An 18,051-nucleotide genomic window follows, 5' to 3' on the forward strand; every position below is an offset into this window, starting at 1 on the left:
GGGCTAAGCAAATGCAAGCTAAAGAGTATTTACTGCTGATGAAGATCCTACAAGAAGGACATGAGGAAGAGATAGATTAGAAGAGAAATCCACAATTTTATCCACTTAGATTTTTCAAATCCTCTGGTCTTGATGAGAGCCTAGAGTATCTCAGTGAGCATCCTCACAAGAATGAGTAATCTGTCTGGGAACCTGATAACTCACCAGGCTGCAGAGAAAGGAATGATGGTTTCCCAGTTGTGTAGTCCATAAAAGCAATTATTCTGTCTCCTTACTCTATCTATCAAAGCATGCTCTTTGGGTTTTGTTCTGATAGGGGCAGCCATCGGCTGTCTGGGATGCAGCACAGCTGGAACCAAAATGGTCTCACCTTGTGGATTTAACTGATACCACAGCTGAGCAGTTTGTTGTTTAGCATCTCTTTCAGAGGGTGTTACTCTCTTTTTTTTTTTTCCCCCAGTAGATTTGGGAAGTTATGGATATGTAGGATTTTTTTTTTCCTGCTCATTTTGGGCTTTTTAGGTGGATTTTTTTTTCTTCTTTTGTGCCATATTTTTCATTGTTATTATTACTATTGGTTATTAGGAGTAAATTAACTTGTACTGAAAGCAACTGTGGTGGTTTGACCTTGACTGGACATCAGGTGTGCAACAAAACCATACTGCCACTCCCTTCCTCAAAACTGGCCAAGGAAGAGAAAATACAAAAAAACCTCATGGGCCCAGATAAGGGGCCAGGGAGAGATCCCTGACCTGTTACAGTCATGGCCAAAATAGACTTGGGGAAATTAACTGATTTATTACCAATCAGAGTCAGAGTAGGAAATGGGAAGTAAGACAAAAGGAGAGCACCTCCTTCCCCTCCTTCTGCGCTGACCTTGGTGTCTTCAGAGCTGTTCATTTCACATATTCTCACCTGGCTCTTCTCTGGCTGCAATTATTTCTGGGCAATAATTTTTTCTTCCTTAAATATGTTGTCCCAGAGGCTTTATTAACATCACTGATTGGCTTGGCATTGGCCAGTAGGTCTGTTTCAGAGCTGGCTCATGTTGGCTCTGCTGGACATGGGGAAGCTTTTGGCAGCTTCTTAGAGAAGCCACACCTATAGGCCCCCTGCTATCAGAACATTGCTGCTCAAACCCAATACAGTAATTCAGAGGTGCCTGCTGGAATAGGTCACCCTCTGCATGGTATTTAATAACTCTTAGTAAAATTACTGGAGCAGAAGCAATAGCTTTGTTTTCTCAGTGTACTGAAGTGGATATGTTGACATAGTCACATCAATCCTTTCATTCCCCAGGGTCAGGAATAGCTTTCTATCCCTTCCCTGACTGAAATAAGGCAGCACTGCATCTGTTCAGGCAGTTTGTCAATGTCAGTTGGTGGGAGGATGTTCCTTCCCCTCTGCCAGCAAACTCCAGTGCAGGCACTAGAACTAGCTCCGGCAGAGTAAACAAAGCAAAAATGTGTGTTCCCAAACAGCCTTGGGCTACACAGTAGAGGCTCACACCGTGGTACTCTCTAGAGAAGGACGTGAAAGGCATTTGGAGCAAAAAGGGACCTGGAATTTTCATACCTTAAGCAACACTTAATGTCTAGAAATGTTCCATGTTGACATACACAAGGGCAGAGAGCCATCTTGAGTATGTCACTATTTGATTGACCTGTGTTACTATCTGATTTACCTGTTTTGACAGAATAGATTATTTTTCCACTTCTCCCCTGTAAGAGTAGAGAACCTCTTAAAAAACATGCAACTACTGACACTAGTTGCTTACTTTAAAAAGATGTTCCGTTGAACAGCTGCATTTCAGCAGTCATTTCTTTGCATTTGTGAATAGCTCCTGTCACCATTTTGATACGTGAGAATGAGTCTATCACTAGTCCAGCATTCTATTGAAATTCCTCTTTTCTTTGTGAGGTTGGTAATCCTGGAGACCCTGGTTCCCGCGGGCCTGAGGGGAGTCGGGGGCTCCCTGGCATGGAAGGGCCACGTGGCTCACCTGGACCACGAGGCTTGCAGGGTGAGCAGGGTGCCCCAGGCCTGCCTGGCAGTGAAGGTCCAGCTGTAAGTACTGTTTTCATGACATTGGTATCTTTTGAACCTTTATCTCTCACTCACACCGCTCCTTGTTTTGCATGTGCGTGTGCCAAACTGAAGTGCCGCAGCAGGCTAAAGTACAGCATGCCCCTCATCAGACACCGGTGTACACCAGAGCAGTCCTGGGTTGAACACAGCTACATCCTTGGGGCCCCAGCTTTCAGTTCAGCTCTGTTTTTTATGCCCACCTCACCCCTGTAGTGTGCATGAAACCAAACTGTGTTTGATACAAAGGAGCATCACTCAGATTTTACCTTGCTAGTTAAGTTCACATCAGCTGGAATAGTTGCACTTGCAGGAACTAGAACACCTTTTAGTGACTCATGGATTGTTTTTAGTTGGAGTTAAATTTCTTCATAGTGACTTGTATGGGGTTATATTTTGGATTTGTGCTGAAAATAATCTTTGTAGCATGCTGATGGGAGCAAGAAAAAGGGTAATGGTTTCAAAGTGAAAGAGCATAGTTTTAGATTAGATACTAGGAAGAAATTCTTCACTGCAAGAATGGAGAGGTACTAATAGGTCATCCAGAGAAATTGTGGATGCTCTATCCCTGAAGAGTTCAAGGCCAGGTTAAAAGGGGGACCTGAGGAGGAGGGTTGGAACTAGATAGTTTCAAAGGTCCTTTTCAACCCAAGCCATTCTGTGATGTTTCAGTTACTCATGAACACTGCATAGAATCAAAGCCTCTCCTGCTCTTTACACTGCACCATCAGTGAGTGGGTTGAAGGTGCACAAAAAACTGGGAGGGGGCACAGCTGGGAGAGCTGACTATAATTGGCCAAAGGGATATCCCATACCATGTAGCATCAAACTTGGCCATGTAAGCAGGGAAAACTTGTGGGAGTGGTGAGCAACTGCTTTAATTTGTACCACTTGCACTATCATTGTCTCTTTTGTATTTTATTTTCGTATTCTTCTTCATCTTCCCCTTTTTCCTACTCTTTCCTCTTCTTCTTCTTTCCATTTATTAGACTTCTTTTTCTTCCCCTGTTCCACAAGTGTTGACTGTGGATGTGAGCAGCTGTGTGGTGTTTGGCAGCTGAGGTTAAAGTGTGACAGCTGTTTATTGACAGCATTTTTTTGAATCAGGCATACTCATAAAATGTAAGTGTGACATCAACTGTTTTATTAAAACCCTCTTTTTTTAATCCTAGGGAAAAGAACCAAGTGATCAGCACATAAAGCAGGTTTGCATGAGAGTCATGCAAGGTAAATATGCCAAAAACCATTTGATGTTTCTTGTGCGTTTAAATTGGGATCAGCTGTTTCTGTGAGGGCAACCAAGATTTCCCCCATGCTTACCCAGAGCAAATTGCATGGCCTCAGCAGGGGACATGGTGGAAAATGTGAATGTGGACACAGTAAGAGGAAGTTCCTTATTTATATATATTTTGTAGCCTCATTAAAATGCCTGTTGATTGCACACTACTGCTGTTTTAAGCAGGCCATAGTCCAGTGTAGCTGTGTGAAATAAATACATTTTGTATTCAAATCACTTGCTGTGTTTACATACATAAAAGTACAAGCTTCACTGAAAGCTTTTTAGCCTTTTTTATTTGCTATTAGATTTCAGCAAACAAACTGTGCAAAATAGGTGAAGAGGAGTGCAAAGAGGTTTCTGGAGATAACATACTTTAAAATTAAAGCAATACAGAGATACTCTAAATTAACCCTAATTTGCTGAGTTCTTGACACACACAGAAGTTTAAAGATTTTCTAATATGTTTGGGTGCATGGATATTACTGAGATGAGAAATTTATGCTGCACTATAAACACAGAATAAATTTTTCACTACTTGCTATTGAAGATGTCTTTTGGGTTATTATGCCTCTGTACTGTTAAGAGTTTACTGAATGAAATTGCTGCTCATGTTTTAAAAATTTTCAGTTTTTTCACTGTTCTTGATAATGCTTAGCAGGGTATTTAAAAAAGACCCTCTATAAATAGGATGAATATCTTATTCTATAATAAGAGAATACCTTATATGTAATGATCTTTGTAAATAGCAAAGTAAAAAAGGAAGGTGCTGTAGTGTGATCTGTCAGTTCCTGTACCAGTGAACATGCATTTTCTTCAGTGATCATGGGAATCTCTTCATTCTTGTTCACTTACTCCATAACTCTGTCCTCCTGCTCGTTGCAGAACAATTGGCTCAGCTGGCAGCCAGCCTTAGGAGGCCAGAATTTGGTGCTCCAGGTCTTCCTGGCCGACCAGGGCCTCCAGGTGCTCCAGGACCTGCTGGTGAAAATGGTTTCCCAGGTCAGCTTGGCCCCCGTGGCCTGCCTGGCCTGAAAGGTCCCCCTGGTGACATTGGTCGTAAAGGTCCTAAAGGTAAGAAATTCTCCAGCTGGCTTTCACTTGGTGACTGCATTAGTTTTGGTTTTTGGTGGTTATTCGGAGTTTTTTTTTTTTTTTTTTTATTTGTTTGTTTTGGTCTTGCTGCTGTTGTTGCCCCCTTCCTTGGTTTACAGGTTGTGGATGTATGCTGTACACACTTGAGGTCCTAACAGGATCCTGAGTTAGGAATGTAAGCTGTTCGTTATTGGTGTGTCAGTTACCACAGTGATTAAAGGGCTCATTGCCTTCAGAAATACTTGTTTAGAAATGTGCTTTTCAGCACCTAAAAAACCACAAAACTCAGAAGTCCATGAGAATGAGAATCAATTCTCAGCTCAGGACTCAGCTGCTTCCTTCTAGTTCAGGGCAGATGCCTGTCCCTTCTCACATTGTACAAGTCATTGATGACACACCACGTGTGATTCCAGCAGTGGTTCTCCTCGCCCCATTCAGCCTGGCTGTTGACCTAACTTCTCCAAGATTCATGGTCCCAAGAGCTGATGTAAGCAGTCACATCACTAAAATCCAGTCTACTTTTCTAAGCACACCCAGTTTATCACATTACAAAGGACTGATAATTATCTACCTTTTTATTTGCATATAATACTTGAGCCATTTAACATCATTTCACCAGGTGCCAGAGTCTATTGATTCTTTGGAAAGGACAAGTCCATAATAAAATTAACTTACATTTTACACAAAATCTTTGATCTAGGTAAATCTCTTCTGTTCATGACTGAGAGGTACTATTCTCCTCCAGAGAATTACAGGGTAGAATTTTCTGCAAAGTCTTATGGCAACCATGTATGTATTAGTTTCTATTCAGCAGTGGTTTTGATTTGTTTTCCAAAAAGGACTTATTTAAAATTGTCTTTCTGCAAAAAGCTGGGCTGTTGCTGAAATAGGGTGTTTACTTTTGATTCAAGGTTTATTTGAAAGTGAAATTTGGAAAACCTTTGAGAGAAGGAACAGAATACAAACAAAGCAAAACTTAACAGCATAATTTCTAGAGCTTTGTTGCTGTTTTAATTCAATGTAATGTCATCTGCAGAAGAAACAAAAATAAGAAATACACAGGTGATGTATGGGATATGCAAAATTTGATTCAACACACAGCAGGCTACAATGTATTAATATTAAAAGAAAAAAAATAAACAGAGCTTTAAACCCTCCCCAAAACAAGCAAAATACTTATCATAACTAACAAGAAGCTATCATAGCTGTCATCAAATTCTGAGTTACCTCAGAGTAAACCTTGCAATACCATTACAGATACAAGGGAAGTGGTGAATGCTCTCATGTGCAAGAGCTATAATGATGGTACATGGCAGCCAACGTGAAAACTCCTGGTTCTGATAGATTCATAGATAACAGTGAACAGAATTTGAACTTTACAACCTATGCAACAAAAAACGCTTCCTCTTACTAAAATGATTCATGTTTGGAGCAAGATATGGGCTTGAAGAAACTCTGGGTGTCTACCAAAGGAAAGTCTCCATGACATTATTATATGAGAAAAGAAATTATTTTGTGAAGGTAAAGCTATGCCTTATGTGAATGTCAACAGAATACTGTCATCTCTGTAGCCACCTTTTGTCTCTTCTGCACTGGCTGTCTCAAGGACCAACACTTGAGAATTTTTACTTCTTAGCTGAGCTTGTATAGTTTTGCAGAAGCCAGTAGTGTCAGTCTATATCCCAAATATCCTGAAATCCTGGGACTTTGGTTTATTCCTGTCATATGGGCTGTTTCATGTGGTACTTACTGTCCCAGCTCTAGGTGGTTTCTTTCCCCCCCAACCTGTCTCCTTCTTAGTGTGACTCAAATGGGTGAAAAAACCTAATCAAATCCTAAACATTTTATACAGATCTGTGCCAGGACATCATTGAAAGATGCTAAGAAAATGTATAGCCCGTTGAATTCTCTGCTTATTAACTGTTCACTTCTGAAAGGGGATTTACAAAAATGATACTCCAGGCAGACTGTACCTAATGTGTCATGAATTTGCTTTAGGTGAACCAGGAGAAAGAGGAGAAAGAGGATTTCCAGGCAGAGGACTGAAAGGTTATCCTGGACCAAGAGGTCTTCCAGGTAAATATAACAGGGTGAAGATAGAGAAGATAAATAGTAAAAATGTGCTCAGAACTGATACTTCAAGCTGCCTTGAAAAGATAAAAGGAGTCCATTAATCAATACACTCTGAAATTACAGTTCTTTGTAATTTTTACTTCATAGGTGGTGATTCAGTCAGAAATCAGGCTTAAAAACTAATAAACAAAAAGCCACCTCCTCATTTATTTCAGTGATTAGAATAATCACTGAAAAATGTAAAGAAAGATTAGAAAAATTGTAAAGAAAGCATTTAAAAAAGGAGGCAACTACCTACGCATGAAAAAAATCGCCTCTTTTAATGTATCTTTTATATGTAATGTACACATATAATTATATATGAAAATAAACAAAAAAGGCCATAACCGCCAGATTATCTCACTGGCAGGCATAGCAGTCTTTAAAATCTCCAGTCATAATTTAGGAGATTATTTTATTTCTGTGGTAATTAATTGCAGTGTTATATAACATGGCTCCAGGAGAGATTCCTGCTGATGGCTGAAGCACAGCTGGCCTCTAGTGGCCAGCAAATGAAATAAACATGTTACTTCCATCATATTTCTTTAGTACACTTCTGTGTTTATCTGGCAAGATGAACTACTCATATTTGTTCTCTTGTGAAAAAAGAAAAAAATTAGTTTGTATTTACTGATCCCACGGATGTCTGTGTAACTCACAGGTGTTTTCTGTAGAAATCAATCACTGGAAGAGGCTTCCTGAAATCACTGTTTTTCCTTTCTTCGTTGAAGATTTTGAAGTAAAAACTACTTCAGTGCTCAGCAGTTCAAATCTTTACACATATTTCCCCAACAACCTGAGTGGAAAAAAAATATTGGTATTTCTTTTTCCAGAGAGCTAATGAAATTCTGGAAATTCTGTGTTAGCAAGTAGCATCTACCCTGCCCTAGGTCTTGGCAGCAGGGTTGGCTGAGTAGAGCATCCTGCAGAGCTTTGTACAGCAGCAGACCTGCACTAGTACACCTGGAGGGCACTGGGACTGAAATTTCATTGCTGTAGCTGTGTAACCACAGATTGGGTGTCAGGTAGAGGAAAATTGTCCCTGTAAGCTGGCACCCCTCTTGGGAATACCCTGAGAGCAGTGAAAAACCAGCTTCATCCAGCTTTTAAGGACAGGATGCTAATTATGCTATGCAAGTCCTATGCTGCCAGAGTTTATCCCTGCATCCACTTTTGCAGGTGAACCAGGCAAAGCCAGCTACGGGCAGGAGGGCCGTGACGGTGACCGAGGTCCGCCTGGGGTGGCCGGGCAGCCGGGGGTCCCCGGGCCCCCGGGCCCTCCTGGCCCTCCTGGGTACTGCGAGCCAGCCTCCTGCAGGATGCAGGCGGGACAGAGAGCAGGGAAGAACATGAAAGGGCCCTGAGAGTGCCACCGTGTGTCGCCATCGGTTCACATCCCGCACAGACAGCTGAGGATGAAATCACGAACGAAGAAGAAATGCAGACACGGACAAACCTTTCAACCAAGGTTTCAATAAGGTGTTTTTTAACACAGTGGTTGTACGTTCTTCCAAAAGGAGTGCTTAGCAATACAAGCTGGAACAATGGTGCTTTCAGAAATACACAGGTGCTGCCTTCTGTCTTCTCCTTTTGGGGGGAAATAAAAGGTACTTACTTGTCTATTTTTATTTTTGATTTTGTTTAAGAAAGAGTTTCTGTGATTTTTCTTCCTCCCCTACTTAATCCCTCTGTCCCTGTATGATGTACAGTGAAATAATGTCTTCAGCCATCAAATAAAAAAGGATAGTTTTATTTACTGCAGCTGTATCTGTTCTTTCATACATATAAATTATAGCACATACTCTTCATGCACAGTCACTTCACGTGCGTCTTGCATGAAATATGCTAAACCTCTTTCAGCTCTTCAATTCAATCACAGAAACCCAGGTGGGAGGTTCTTATGAAAACCTGCCACCCCTGGCACTGTTTATGCTGCCAGTATCTCTAAAGGTAAAATCACAGGCTCACCATGAACAACTCATGTGGAATAACCACTTCATTTTTTGACTTCAATTTGTGTTGCATTTGTAATTCCATATGAAGCCCATTGCAGCTTGCCTTGTTATGTGTCACATTAAAATAAAAGCTAGTAGCCACTGTCAACAGAATTTTAAGTCTTATAAATATGTAGTTTTCCTATGAAAGATTACAAGTCCCCAAATTAATAATTTTTTTTAAATGTATGGTTGCATTCATTATTGATGGACAGAACAGCAGAAGGCAGCCATTAGATGGCCCAAGTTGCCTTTTTTAGATACTTAGTTTTTAGATGAAAATGTGCAATGTGGGTATTCTGTTCTTCTCTTTATAAATTAAATTATTTGTGGTTTGACTTTACCTCTCTGAACTTTATTCTCTCTTCAAGACGACGATGAAACCACTCTATGATATTTCTTTTCTTCTCATTATTGGCTGTCCAAATTTTCCAATACAAGCTTTGGCACATTTGTTTTATGCACTGATTTTTCTCCTAGCCCTTAACTGTGTGCTCATGCTCCAAACACTTGATGCCATGTGACAACAGAGAGAAATAACAAGATCCATGCAGAATTATGTTTTGCACGTAACATGTAAGATAACACGAAAGGGAAAAGTACAGGTATAGTGTATGCTTCAAAAGGAGTTCTTGAAAAAAATAGTAGTTAAACCTCCTCAAACCAAACCCGATTTGCTATGTTAATACTACAAGAAGTCACCAAAATTGGCAAGTGCAAAGAATGTAATTTGTGAGCAAATCCAGAAGATGCCACACAAGGTGAGCAGCTTGGGAAAACATAGAGGGGTTTTCAAAAGTTTTTGAATTAGGTCGGTTTTTACTGACTTGGAGCAGAGTCCTCAAAAGTACTCCTTAGGTAGTGGAACAAATAAAACACTAGTAAAAAAACCTGTAGTTTCACCAGCAAACTTTTATTTTGACTATAAAGTGTGTAAAACTGCTGAAAAGGAAAAAATCTCACCTGATAACAGAATGAAAATATTGTTTTCTGTACGTAATGCATAAACATATGAATCAAAAGAAGCAAACCCCCCCACATTTAAATATAACTGTGAAGTGCTTTAGAAAATATAGTCTGAAAAATGCATAAAATTCTACAATAGTAGGAAATTCATGTAGGAGCCAAAAATATGCATATGCAAAATTCAAATAAGAATTATTACAATCAAACAAATTCCAACATTGAGAGTCAATTCAATGCAGAATCTTTATGAGTGGACATTTTAAGATTGTGACAGATTTTCTGCCTTCGAGCTGACTCACAAGTTTTAACTTAAAGAACAGAAGAAAAACTTCTCAGGCCCATTGTAATTCCTTATGGGATGCATAGGTTAATATAATTCTCAATTCCAAATTTTACACAAGAATGGAAAAGAGGTACTTGACAAATGGTAGACTGTACACTGGAACATACCAGAGATGGGATTTTTAGTAACAGCACATTCAAGTAAAATAAAGATTTGGAAAATAAAGACAGGATTATGAATTTAAAATAAAGATGTATTGACTATGGTGATACAGAAAAAAGATTTTAAATAAAGTTAGAAGATACAGTGCAAAGAGACTAAGAGGTTTCACAAGCCACTGTCAGTGTGCCAACAATTTTAACTAGATGCTCTTGAAATCTTGGTGAAATCCCAAGTAAATCTTGTTCTCATCTCCTTCAGGTTCAGCATCATAAAATTCTGTGAGATTTATTGAGCAGAAGACTAGTGAAAATCTTTTACCCACCATGATCTCTGTCATCACTTCTAGTTCTGGAGGTTTAAGTGCAGCGTGATAAATATATATTTTAACTCCTCAGTTACTTCAGTATAGGCAGGAACCCAGAGAAAATTGTAATGAGAACCAGTTTATAGACTTTTTTTGGTTTGACAAGAACTTCAAGACCATTGAGTCTGACTGTTAACCTGGTACTGCCAACAAATTTGGTGGCCTTCTGGCAGGGTTGTAGTGGTGATGGAGGAAGGAAGAGGAAATGACATCATCTATCTGGACAAAGAATTTGACACTGTCCTACACAAAAGCCTTGCCTGTAAACTGGAGAGATGTGGATTTGACAGACAGACCTGGTGGCCACGCTAAAAGAGTTGAGGTCACTGACTCAATGTCCAAGGGGAGACCAGCTCCTCAAGGGTCCATATTGGGACTGTTTAGTCTTGCTGGTGCCATGGACCACGGGATCAGGTGCATCCTCAGCAAATTTGCCAGTGACACCAAGCTGTGTGGTGGGATCAACGTGCTGGGTGAAGGGATGGGACATAGGCTCGAGAAGCGAGTTCATAGGAACCTCATGAACCTTGCTTCAGCAAGGCCAAGGTCCTGCACCTGGGACTGGTGATGGGTTGGGACAATCCTCAGTATCCATCCATCCATCCATCCATCCATCCATCCATCCATCCATCCATCCAGACTCCCCAGTTTACAGAGCCTTCCTATCCTCCAGCAGATGAACATTCGCCCAGCTTGGTGTTGTCTGCAATTGTCTGAGGGTGCCCTCCATCCCCTCATTCAGGTCACTGATAAAGACACTGAACAGGACCAACCCCAATTCTGAGCCTTGGGGAACCCCACTAGTGACCAGAGGCCAGCTGGATTTACACCATTCACCATCACTCTATTAGCAAGAATTCATAACACTGCTGCCAAATATTGAGCTAGGAGATAGGAGATAGACACAGCTATAGATTATATACACATATAATTAATATATGAGTTTATATGTTTTCTGCCTCAGCCGTCACTGGGTTCAAGCAAGTTAGTATGAACTTCTGCCAAAAAATCTTCAATGTTTCACAAAGGCCAAAGTCTCTGTAGCCAAAGAAGCTCTAGAGCAATATTTGGAGCTCCCAAATTATGTATGAAACCAAGGCCAAGGAGGATTACACTACATTTTGTGTCCTTGAACACTTCATCATGATCTGAGCTCATCCAGAGCCAAGCACAGATCTACAACAAAATTTGTTTTCCTTCAAATATGAAAAGTGTCAGCAGATGGTATTTTGAAGGCTACTTGAAGGACAGAAGGAAAAAGAAACCAAGTTTCCCAAGAAACATTTGTTTCAGAGACAACAGTGTTAATTCATCCTGGCAGAACACAGCAGTTGTGCTTTACATACAAAGGCTGCATTTTTGCAAATGTTGTTAAATTGCTTAGATAATTGTGTGAAATGTGTTTGCTTGACCTGCTCATCACTGTATTATTTTTTGGCCATGTAACCTCTGCTTCCTTTATACTTAAAAAAAGCAGTTGCTACATCTCCTCTGCTCAGGGGCCACAGGTAGAGAAAAAATATCTATATTTTGTAGGGCAGGTTCGTCCTGTGGGATTTGCTACAGCTCCAGTTTTATTCCCTCCCTTCAAGTTTTTGTTACTCCTGTTCTCTTTTGCCTGCTCTCTGTGCATTCAAAAGCATGAGTAAACCTGACAGCTTCAGACAATGAACAAAACAAAATTTCTGGAGTCACTATGAAACTGGAAGAAAGAAAATCAAGTAAGTGGTGAAATTATTACCTAGAGTCCTTTAGAATGCCATCAGCCTTCTTCCCCCTGGGAGAGTTAGACAGGAAGAGAAAAATGAAAATTCCTACAGTTCTTAAAGTTCAGGAGAACAGTTTCTTGAATAAAAGTGATTATCTCCTACTTAGGCGGTAGGTTTATCTGCATTCAGAGAATGCATTAATTTCCATAAATTATATACATATTAAGACCAAGGTTTTGCATTTAGTTGACTTTGTTTGTTTGTTTTTGAATTCAGATTGTAGAGCTCCAGGCTTAGGAAGCACAACCCTGACTTCATCTGGGGTTAAAATCCAACCCCCCAAATTCAGCCAACCCACCCTGACTTCTCCCCAGAGCTCACTGCAGTGGCTTTGTGCCTCTCCTTTCTCCTGTCTGCAGCTGCATCCTCCCTCTCGTGATTTGACACAGAATGAAAGGCTGACATTTTTGACAGAGCCACAAACAGAAAGTATGCAAAATATTTCCATTTCCATCCCTCCTGTTTCAGATGTACATGGCCACACAATAATGTAAAAAGTTATTTTTCATCCACTTAATACATTTCCATTGAACTGAACCTTAAATGCTGCAAACCAAAAATATAAGGAAGGAAGGAAGCAACCAGTCATCATGTTCTGTGATTCATTCAGTGACAGCTGCATACAATTCAGAAATGAAAGAATACAAAACACCAAGGTGTGTCATTGAGAATCCTTCAAACATTCTGACTGGAGACAGAATATATTTATATTAAAACTGCAGTAAGCAATTAAATGCATTCGTGTTTATAGAATAGCAGACTAAAATAAAACTGCTAAAAGACATGTAGACTCCAATCTTTTTAGCTACAAACTTATTTTGGTCAAGAATCTGTAATGTTTGTTAGCAATTAATGTTTGAAAACCACATTTCCTTATAGTATCCTGAAGCTTGAATTTTCCACTTAAATACCAACCATGACAAAGTCAGGTTTAAACTTGTTCTCCATGGCTTACACCCACCTGTGTGCATGGATGTGATTTAAACATCCATCCAGTACAATCAAATTGTAGTGGACATATCAGGTTTCAGGAAAAATTTGCATGACTTGGTACATCCGGAGTCTATGAAAAACTCAATATGAACACACCCCAAATCAGCAATGTTTTGATTTTTGAGTTACTTTTCTTGTTCAAACATTTCACATTGGAGCAGCATTACTACTGCATTGGTAAAATGCAAGATTAAGAACTCATTTTATGTAGTCTGTGTGGAGAAACAAGTTTATAAAATGCTAATTTAGCCAGTGGGGTTTTTACAAGATTTTCATATAAACATTTCAGAAAAAAAAGAAAAAAATTGAGTGCACATAGAAATGAAAAATAACATTTCACCCTTGCAAAAAAGAAGATCCAAAATACTTTGTGTGATTATCCATTAATTAAAACCCCCACTTATTTAACAAAGTTACGCATACCTAACATCTGTCATAACCCACAATCATAAAATGTAAGGGAAGGATGGATAATCAATCCTGTTTCTGTATCACTGTGCTCTTTTAACATTGAAACCAGATCCAGCTTAAGGTAAGAAAATTGGTTCTCAAAACATTGCCAGGCTGCACTGCTGCCCAATTGTACCTCAGATGCTGCTGAAGTTTTACTAACCATAGGTAAGTCCCTCCTCCCCTGGGGACAAACATCATTGCAGGGGACATAAATGGTGCCTGAAAAAGAGATGTCACCACAACACATTCTTTTGTAACATACATAAAACACAATACAATAATAAACACAAATAAAATATTAGCTATATTATCTTACAATAATTATCCAAGAAAGGCAGTATTTCTGCAAATACCACCATGCAAACGAAAGAGATTTGAAGAAAGAAAATAGAAAAAAGTAACTCTCAAGAAAAGAATCAGAAACACAGGCTGTTGTGCTGTGAGAATACACATGGCTGGGTCAGCTCTTGTTCTGCTGGGCCAGTTATGCCTGGGCTGTAATCCTTGTACTGAAAGGGTGTTTTGCACTCCACCATGTGGACAGCAGGAGATCTGCTTCCCTCTGAGGAAGTTTCTGTACTCTCTTTAGGCAAACTGAGTAGTTCTGTACGTTGCTATTTAAAGAAAATCCCAAGGTGATAAAGCAACTTGACATAAAATATAAAAGTCTGACCCTGAACTAGGATAAAGCTTAAAGAGCTTTTAAAAAAAGTTTAAAAAAAAATCGTCAAAGTTATTTCACTTCTGAATCTTGTTGCATGTAAACAAACCCAAAGCAAAATAAAAGGCCTTATGCTACTGGAAAAAAATAATCCCTCGTGTTTATTTCCTTGCAGTGCTTACTGCAGCATGAAATGCTCAAAACAGATATAAAACTGATAAAGCAAATTGCAAAAGAGATTAGCATCCCCTCTTCCCTCCCTGGCCTCCTGCCCAAAACCTAAGACAACATCAGTCTGAAACTGCAAAGAAATTTCAGGGGCCAGACCTGAAAAGCATGCAGACACATGTTTCCAGCTACTTTCCACTTTCAATTCTAAAAATGTGAATTAGGAGCAAGCCAGTGTGAAGTAAAGTTAAGCTGGGATTAGCTCTGCTCTACCCTAGTGAAGAAAGTGGCATCTTAAAATAGGTACTGAGATAGCCCATATAAAAAATTACCCGTTTTCTCACATGAGAAAATTAAATTGGGCTTTTAGCAAAATAAAAATAATGCGACAAGATAATTGCCAAAGTTACCTGCAAATCAACTGAAAGCATTCAAATACATTTTAGAAAGACCTTTCTCTTTAAGCCTATAAAAAGAAAAAGGAATCTGTAGGAAACATAGATGAAAAAATAAAACTTCTTCAAATATAAAAAGTGTTCTGCTTCCCAATAAGTTCAAGTAAATTAAAATACAACAATTGCATCTGGCTGATAACAGATGCTGGGTTTCAGCAAGCTAAAAGCCCCAAAATATACAGATACCACCAAAGTGGTGCAATGGTCTATGTACAGCCTTCCAGGATGGGGCTGCTTGGGAACCTCTAAGTCACTCAAGTACTAACACAAGACAGCACCCTTTTTAATATTATCACAGAAAATGAAGTTCAAAATTAACTTCTGAAGTAAAAAATGTTTAGATTATACATATATTGGAATTACTAGAGAAGTAACAAAAAAAACCCCCAAAAACCCAAAAAAACCAAAACCAAAAAGAAACAGAAAATGTTTATGCAAGATACCTGACCAGCAGTTCCTTTCAGAGAATGGACCCCAGTATGTGGGGCTGCTCCTCTGGTGTCCATGTTTCAACACTGGGATGTGCTGGTGCCAGGCTCTGCTCTCTGGTTGGGCAGACCATGGCAGCAGTCGGTGCCTCAGGGCTCCGTCTCAAGCTGCCTCACCATTCCCAGCACTCCCACAGCCCCAGAGCTCTGAGGACCAGGACTGGAAGGGTGATCAGTTCCACAGAGCAAACCAAAACATGCACCATGGGCACAGCAGCTCTGCAGTGGGAGCAGCTTGTGTTGAGCTGAGCTCTGGCAGGACCACGTGTCCCAAATGCACCTTCACCCCAGCAGGACAGTGCTGCCCACAGAGCAGGGGCTGTGCTGGCCTGGAAAAGGGACAGCCATTGCCTCCCAAGGAGTGAGGGCTAAGAAGAACAGGAGGTGTGAGGACTGAGTTTGCCTGTGGGCTTTTGACCCCATTCTCACAAGGAAAGATAAAGCACCCTAACTCCCCAAGGCATCCTCAGCTGCAGAGTGTAGTGCAGCTCCTTCAGGAGATAGTTTCATGGTGTGCCACAGGTTTTCTGCCATCCTCATTCCTGCTGCCCTCTCCTGTCTCAGGTGCGTACTCTCAGCCTTCCATCCCTGTGTTTCCTTTAACATCCTTTTGTAGCAAGCACCTTCTCTCCTCCAAACACCTAACCAATGAACATGTCAGGGATCTGTGCTTTCCCTTTCAGAAAGTGTCCTGAGTGCCCCAGCTGCTGCCTGAGTTAATTCTGTCACCTCTTGCTCTCATCTTGCTCCTCTGCTCTGGACGCAAGTGCTAGGAACTATTTAGAACAAATGCCAATGTGCATCTCTTGCTAAAGACTCCCACCAGTCATTCCTTAACTGCTTTTGAGCAAAACCCAGAATTCAGCCAGATTCATGCATCACAACAGCTTCTCCGGAAGCCAGGACTTCCAATTTGATAATACTTCCCTGGTAGCTCAGTACTGCTCAAGCACAGTTATCAAAACTACTTCCCTGCCTAATGTGGGAGAGTGACTGCCTTCCAAACAATGGGATGAAAGCCCTCAGTATGGCTTTGTACTACAGGAGCATTTTGCAGTTGTGGGTTATAGATGTCTGTGTTCTCTTAAGCAGCACCTTTGCTTTCTATTGCCCTGTACAAAATTCCACAGGACTAACTTAGGGTCATCTGTTTCCTAATAACCAGAAGTGAAATTTTGGCCACCCCTACTCACTCCTTTTCAGGATCATCTGTGTGATCAATTTTCTTCAGGTTTTCTTTTGCTCAACCATTTGAACTCTACATGATTTACACATTGTTCTGTTTTGTTCATCATTGACATTTTCTGTTCCTGCAGCCTTTACTAAATGACTGAAAACTGGATGCTGTTGCTCTCAGCAGTACGCCTTTCTAGGAGAGTTTTGTATTTTTTTCCGAATTTCTCTTGAACTCAAAAAATTTTCTGTCACCAGTAAATAGGATCTGTGAATTGTGCACTGTACAGATTCCATGTTCTTCTCAAGCTGATTTCAGCATGTGACTATTGCAGGAAGAAGAAGAAAACAGAGCCATCACCAAGATTAGAGGCTTGTGAAGTTCCATTCTTGGAACATGCACTCACCAGCCTCTGCTCTAAAGCAAGGGGTCACCTTTGCTGTAGCAGACTTTATAGCAGAGTAGCTTGATTCCAGACCTTAGTAGCCTTACTCAGTCCACCTAATGGTTAGAAGGTGTGCCAGCTCTCAGTCCAGAGCACTGTCAGCAGCCTCCTGCATTTAATATCTGGGGTGTGTGTAACCACGACTGAAGGAACACACAAGCCCCCAGCTGGGACTAATTCCAGTCAGGAGAGACACTTCTGGAGCTACAGCCGGTGATCTTCCAGTCAGTCTGAAGCTCACTGTTGGATGGGATAAGGAGACCACAAACACATCTTTGTTTCCTTCTTTGCCATCTTGGATGTGCCTGCAAAGGTGGGCAGCACTCCTGGAGCAAGGCAGACCCTTTTCAGAAGGTGTGCTGGAGCTTCCTTGGGGAACATGAATGTTGAGTCTGAACAGAGTTCCCAGTGCTCCAGCTCAGGTCCTGCATTCACCATGAATGAGTACTCTTTGTGACTTCAGAAATCTATTTTTTCCACTGAAAATTCACCATCAGCAAGAAAAATAAAGCCAGTTTACATATGGAGGCATACATAATGTCTTAAGTTATAATAAAATATTTTTTGTTTGAAGAAAGAAGTTTATGAAAATTATTTGGGCCTATTTTCTGTTCTAAGCAAAATAAATAAGAGAAACAACACATGGAATGCACTCTGGAAAATACATGACATCATGTCATCATTATGACACTGCAAATAACATAGAAAAAGGCTCAATTTTGTGCCTTACAAATTATCTATATACCATGCAGTGTTGAGAGAAAAAAAAATACACCAAATATTTCAAAAAATTAAATAAACTTATTGGAAAGAGTGAAAAGTGACCGTGAGCCCAAGCGTCAGGGGGAGGGATTTTATTTCCTGCTGGTGCGTGAGCGAGTCTGTGACACATGGTAGTAGCAATCCGCCGGGTTGCACCTCCCGCTGGCTCCAGGCGGCCCCTGCGGTCCCGGGGAGCCCGATGCTCCTGGTGGGCCTGGCAGGCCAGCAGCTGGTAAAACAAAGCTACAATTAGCAGGGTCCTCACCAGAGCACGAGCAGTGCCCTGCTTTCCATCACCGACATCAGGAGCGCTCCAGCACATCCGCAAGGAGGCAGGTGGGACTGA

General features: G+C 40.6%; 2 protein-coding genes across 6 annotated transcripts in view; one reads left to right on the forward strand and one right to left on the reverse strand.

Annotated features, from left to right (window-relative positions):
• COL9A1 (collagen type IX alpha 1 chain) overlaps positions 1–7,955 on the forward strand; it is a 60,182-nt gene extending 52,227 nt beyond the window's left edge. Inside the window, exons 34-38 of one of the 2 annotated variants that reach the window (XM_005483932.4) lie at positions 1,921–2,067; positions 3,258–3,312; positions 4,247–4,435; positions 6,455–6,532; positions 7,748–7,955. In XM_005483932.4, coding sequence (XP_005483989.2) covers positions 1,921–2,067; positions 3,258–3,312; positions 4,247–4,435; positions 6,455–6,532; positions 7,748–7,932 — 654 coding nt within the window. In that variant the 3' untranslated portion in view covers positions 7,933–7,955. Of the gene's footprint in view, positions 1–1,920; positions 2,068–3,257; positions 3,313–4,246; positions 4,436–6,454; positions 6,533–7,747 lie in introns of those variants that run through there. The other variant, XR_012579768.1, reaches the window with a different exon arrangement.
• Positions 7,956–8,066: 111 nt separating this feature from the next.
• The window catches only part of COL19A1 (collagen type XIX alpha 1 chain), a 185,041-nt gene continuing 175,056 nt past the window's right edge, over positions 8,067–18,051 (reverse strand). For all 4 annotated transcript variants that reach the window (XM_074538452.1, XM_074538449.1, XM_074538450.1 and 1 more), the window contains one exon: positions 8,067–17,934. In XM_074538452.1, coding sequence (XP_074394553.1) covers positions 17,798–17,934 — 137 coding nt within the window. In that variant the 3' untranslated portion in view covers positions 8,067–17,797. The remainder of the gene's footprint in view (positions 17,935–18,051) is intronic.

Source organism: Zonotrichia albicollis, chromosome 3 (genome assembly GCF_047830755.1).
Source record: "Zonotrichia albicollis isolate bZonAlb1 chromosome 3, bZonAlb1.hap1, whole genome shotgun sequence".
Classification (NCBI taxonomy): Eukaryota; Metazoa; Chordata; class Aves; order Passeriformes; family Passerellidae; genus Zonotrichia; species Zonotrichia albicollis.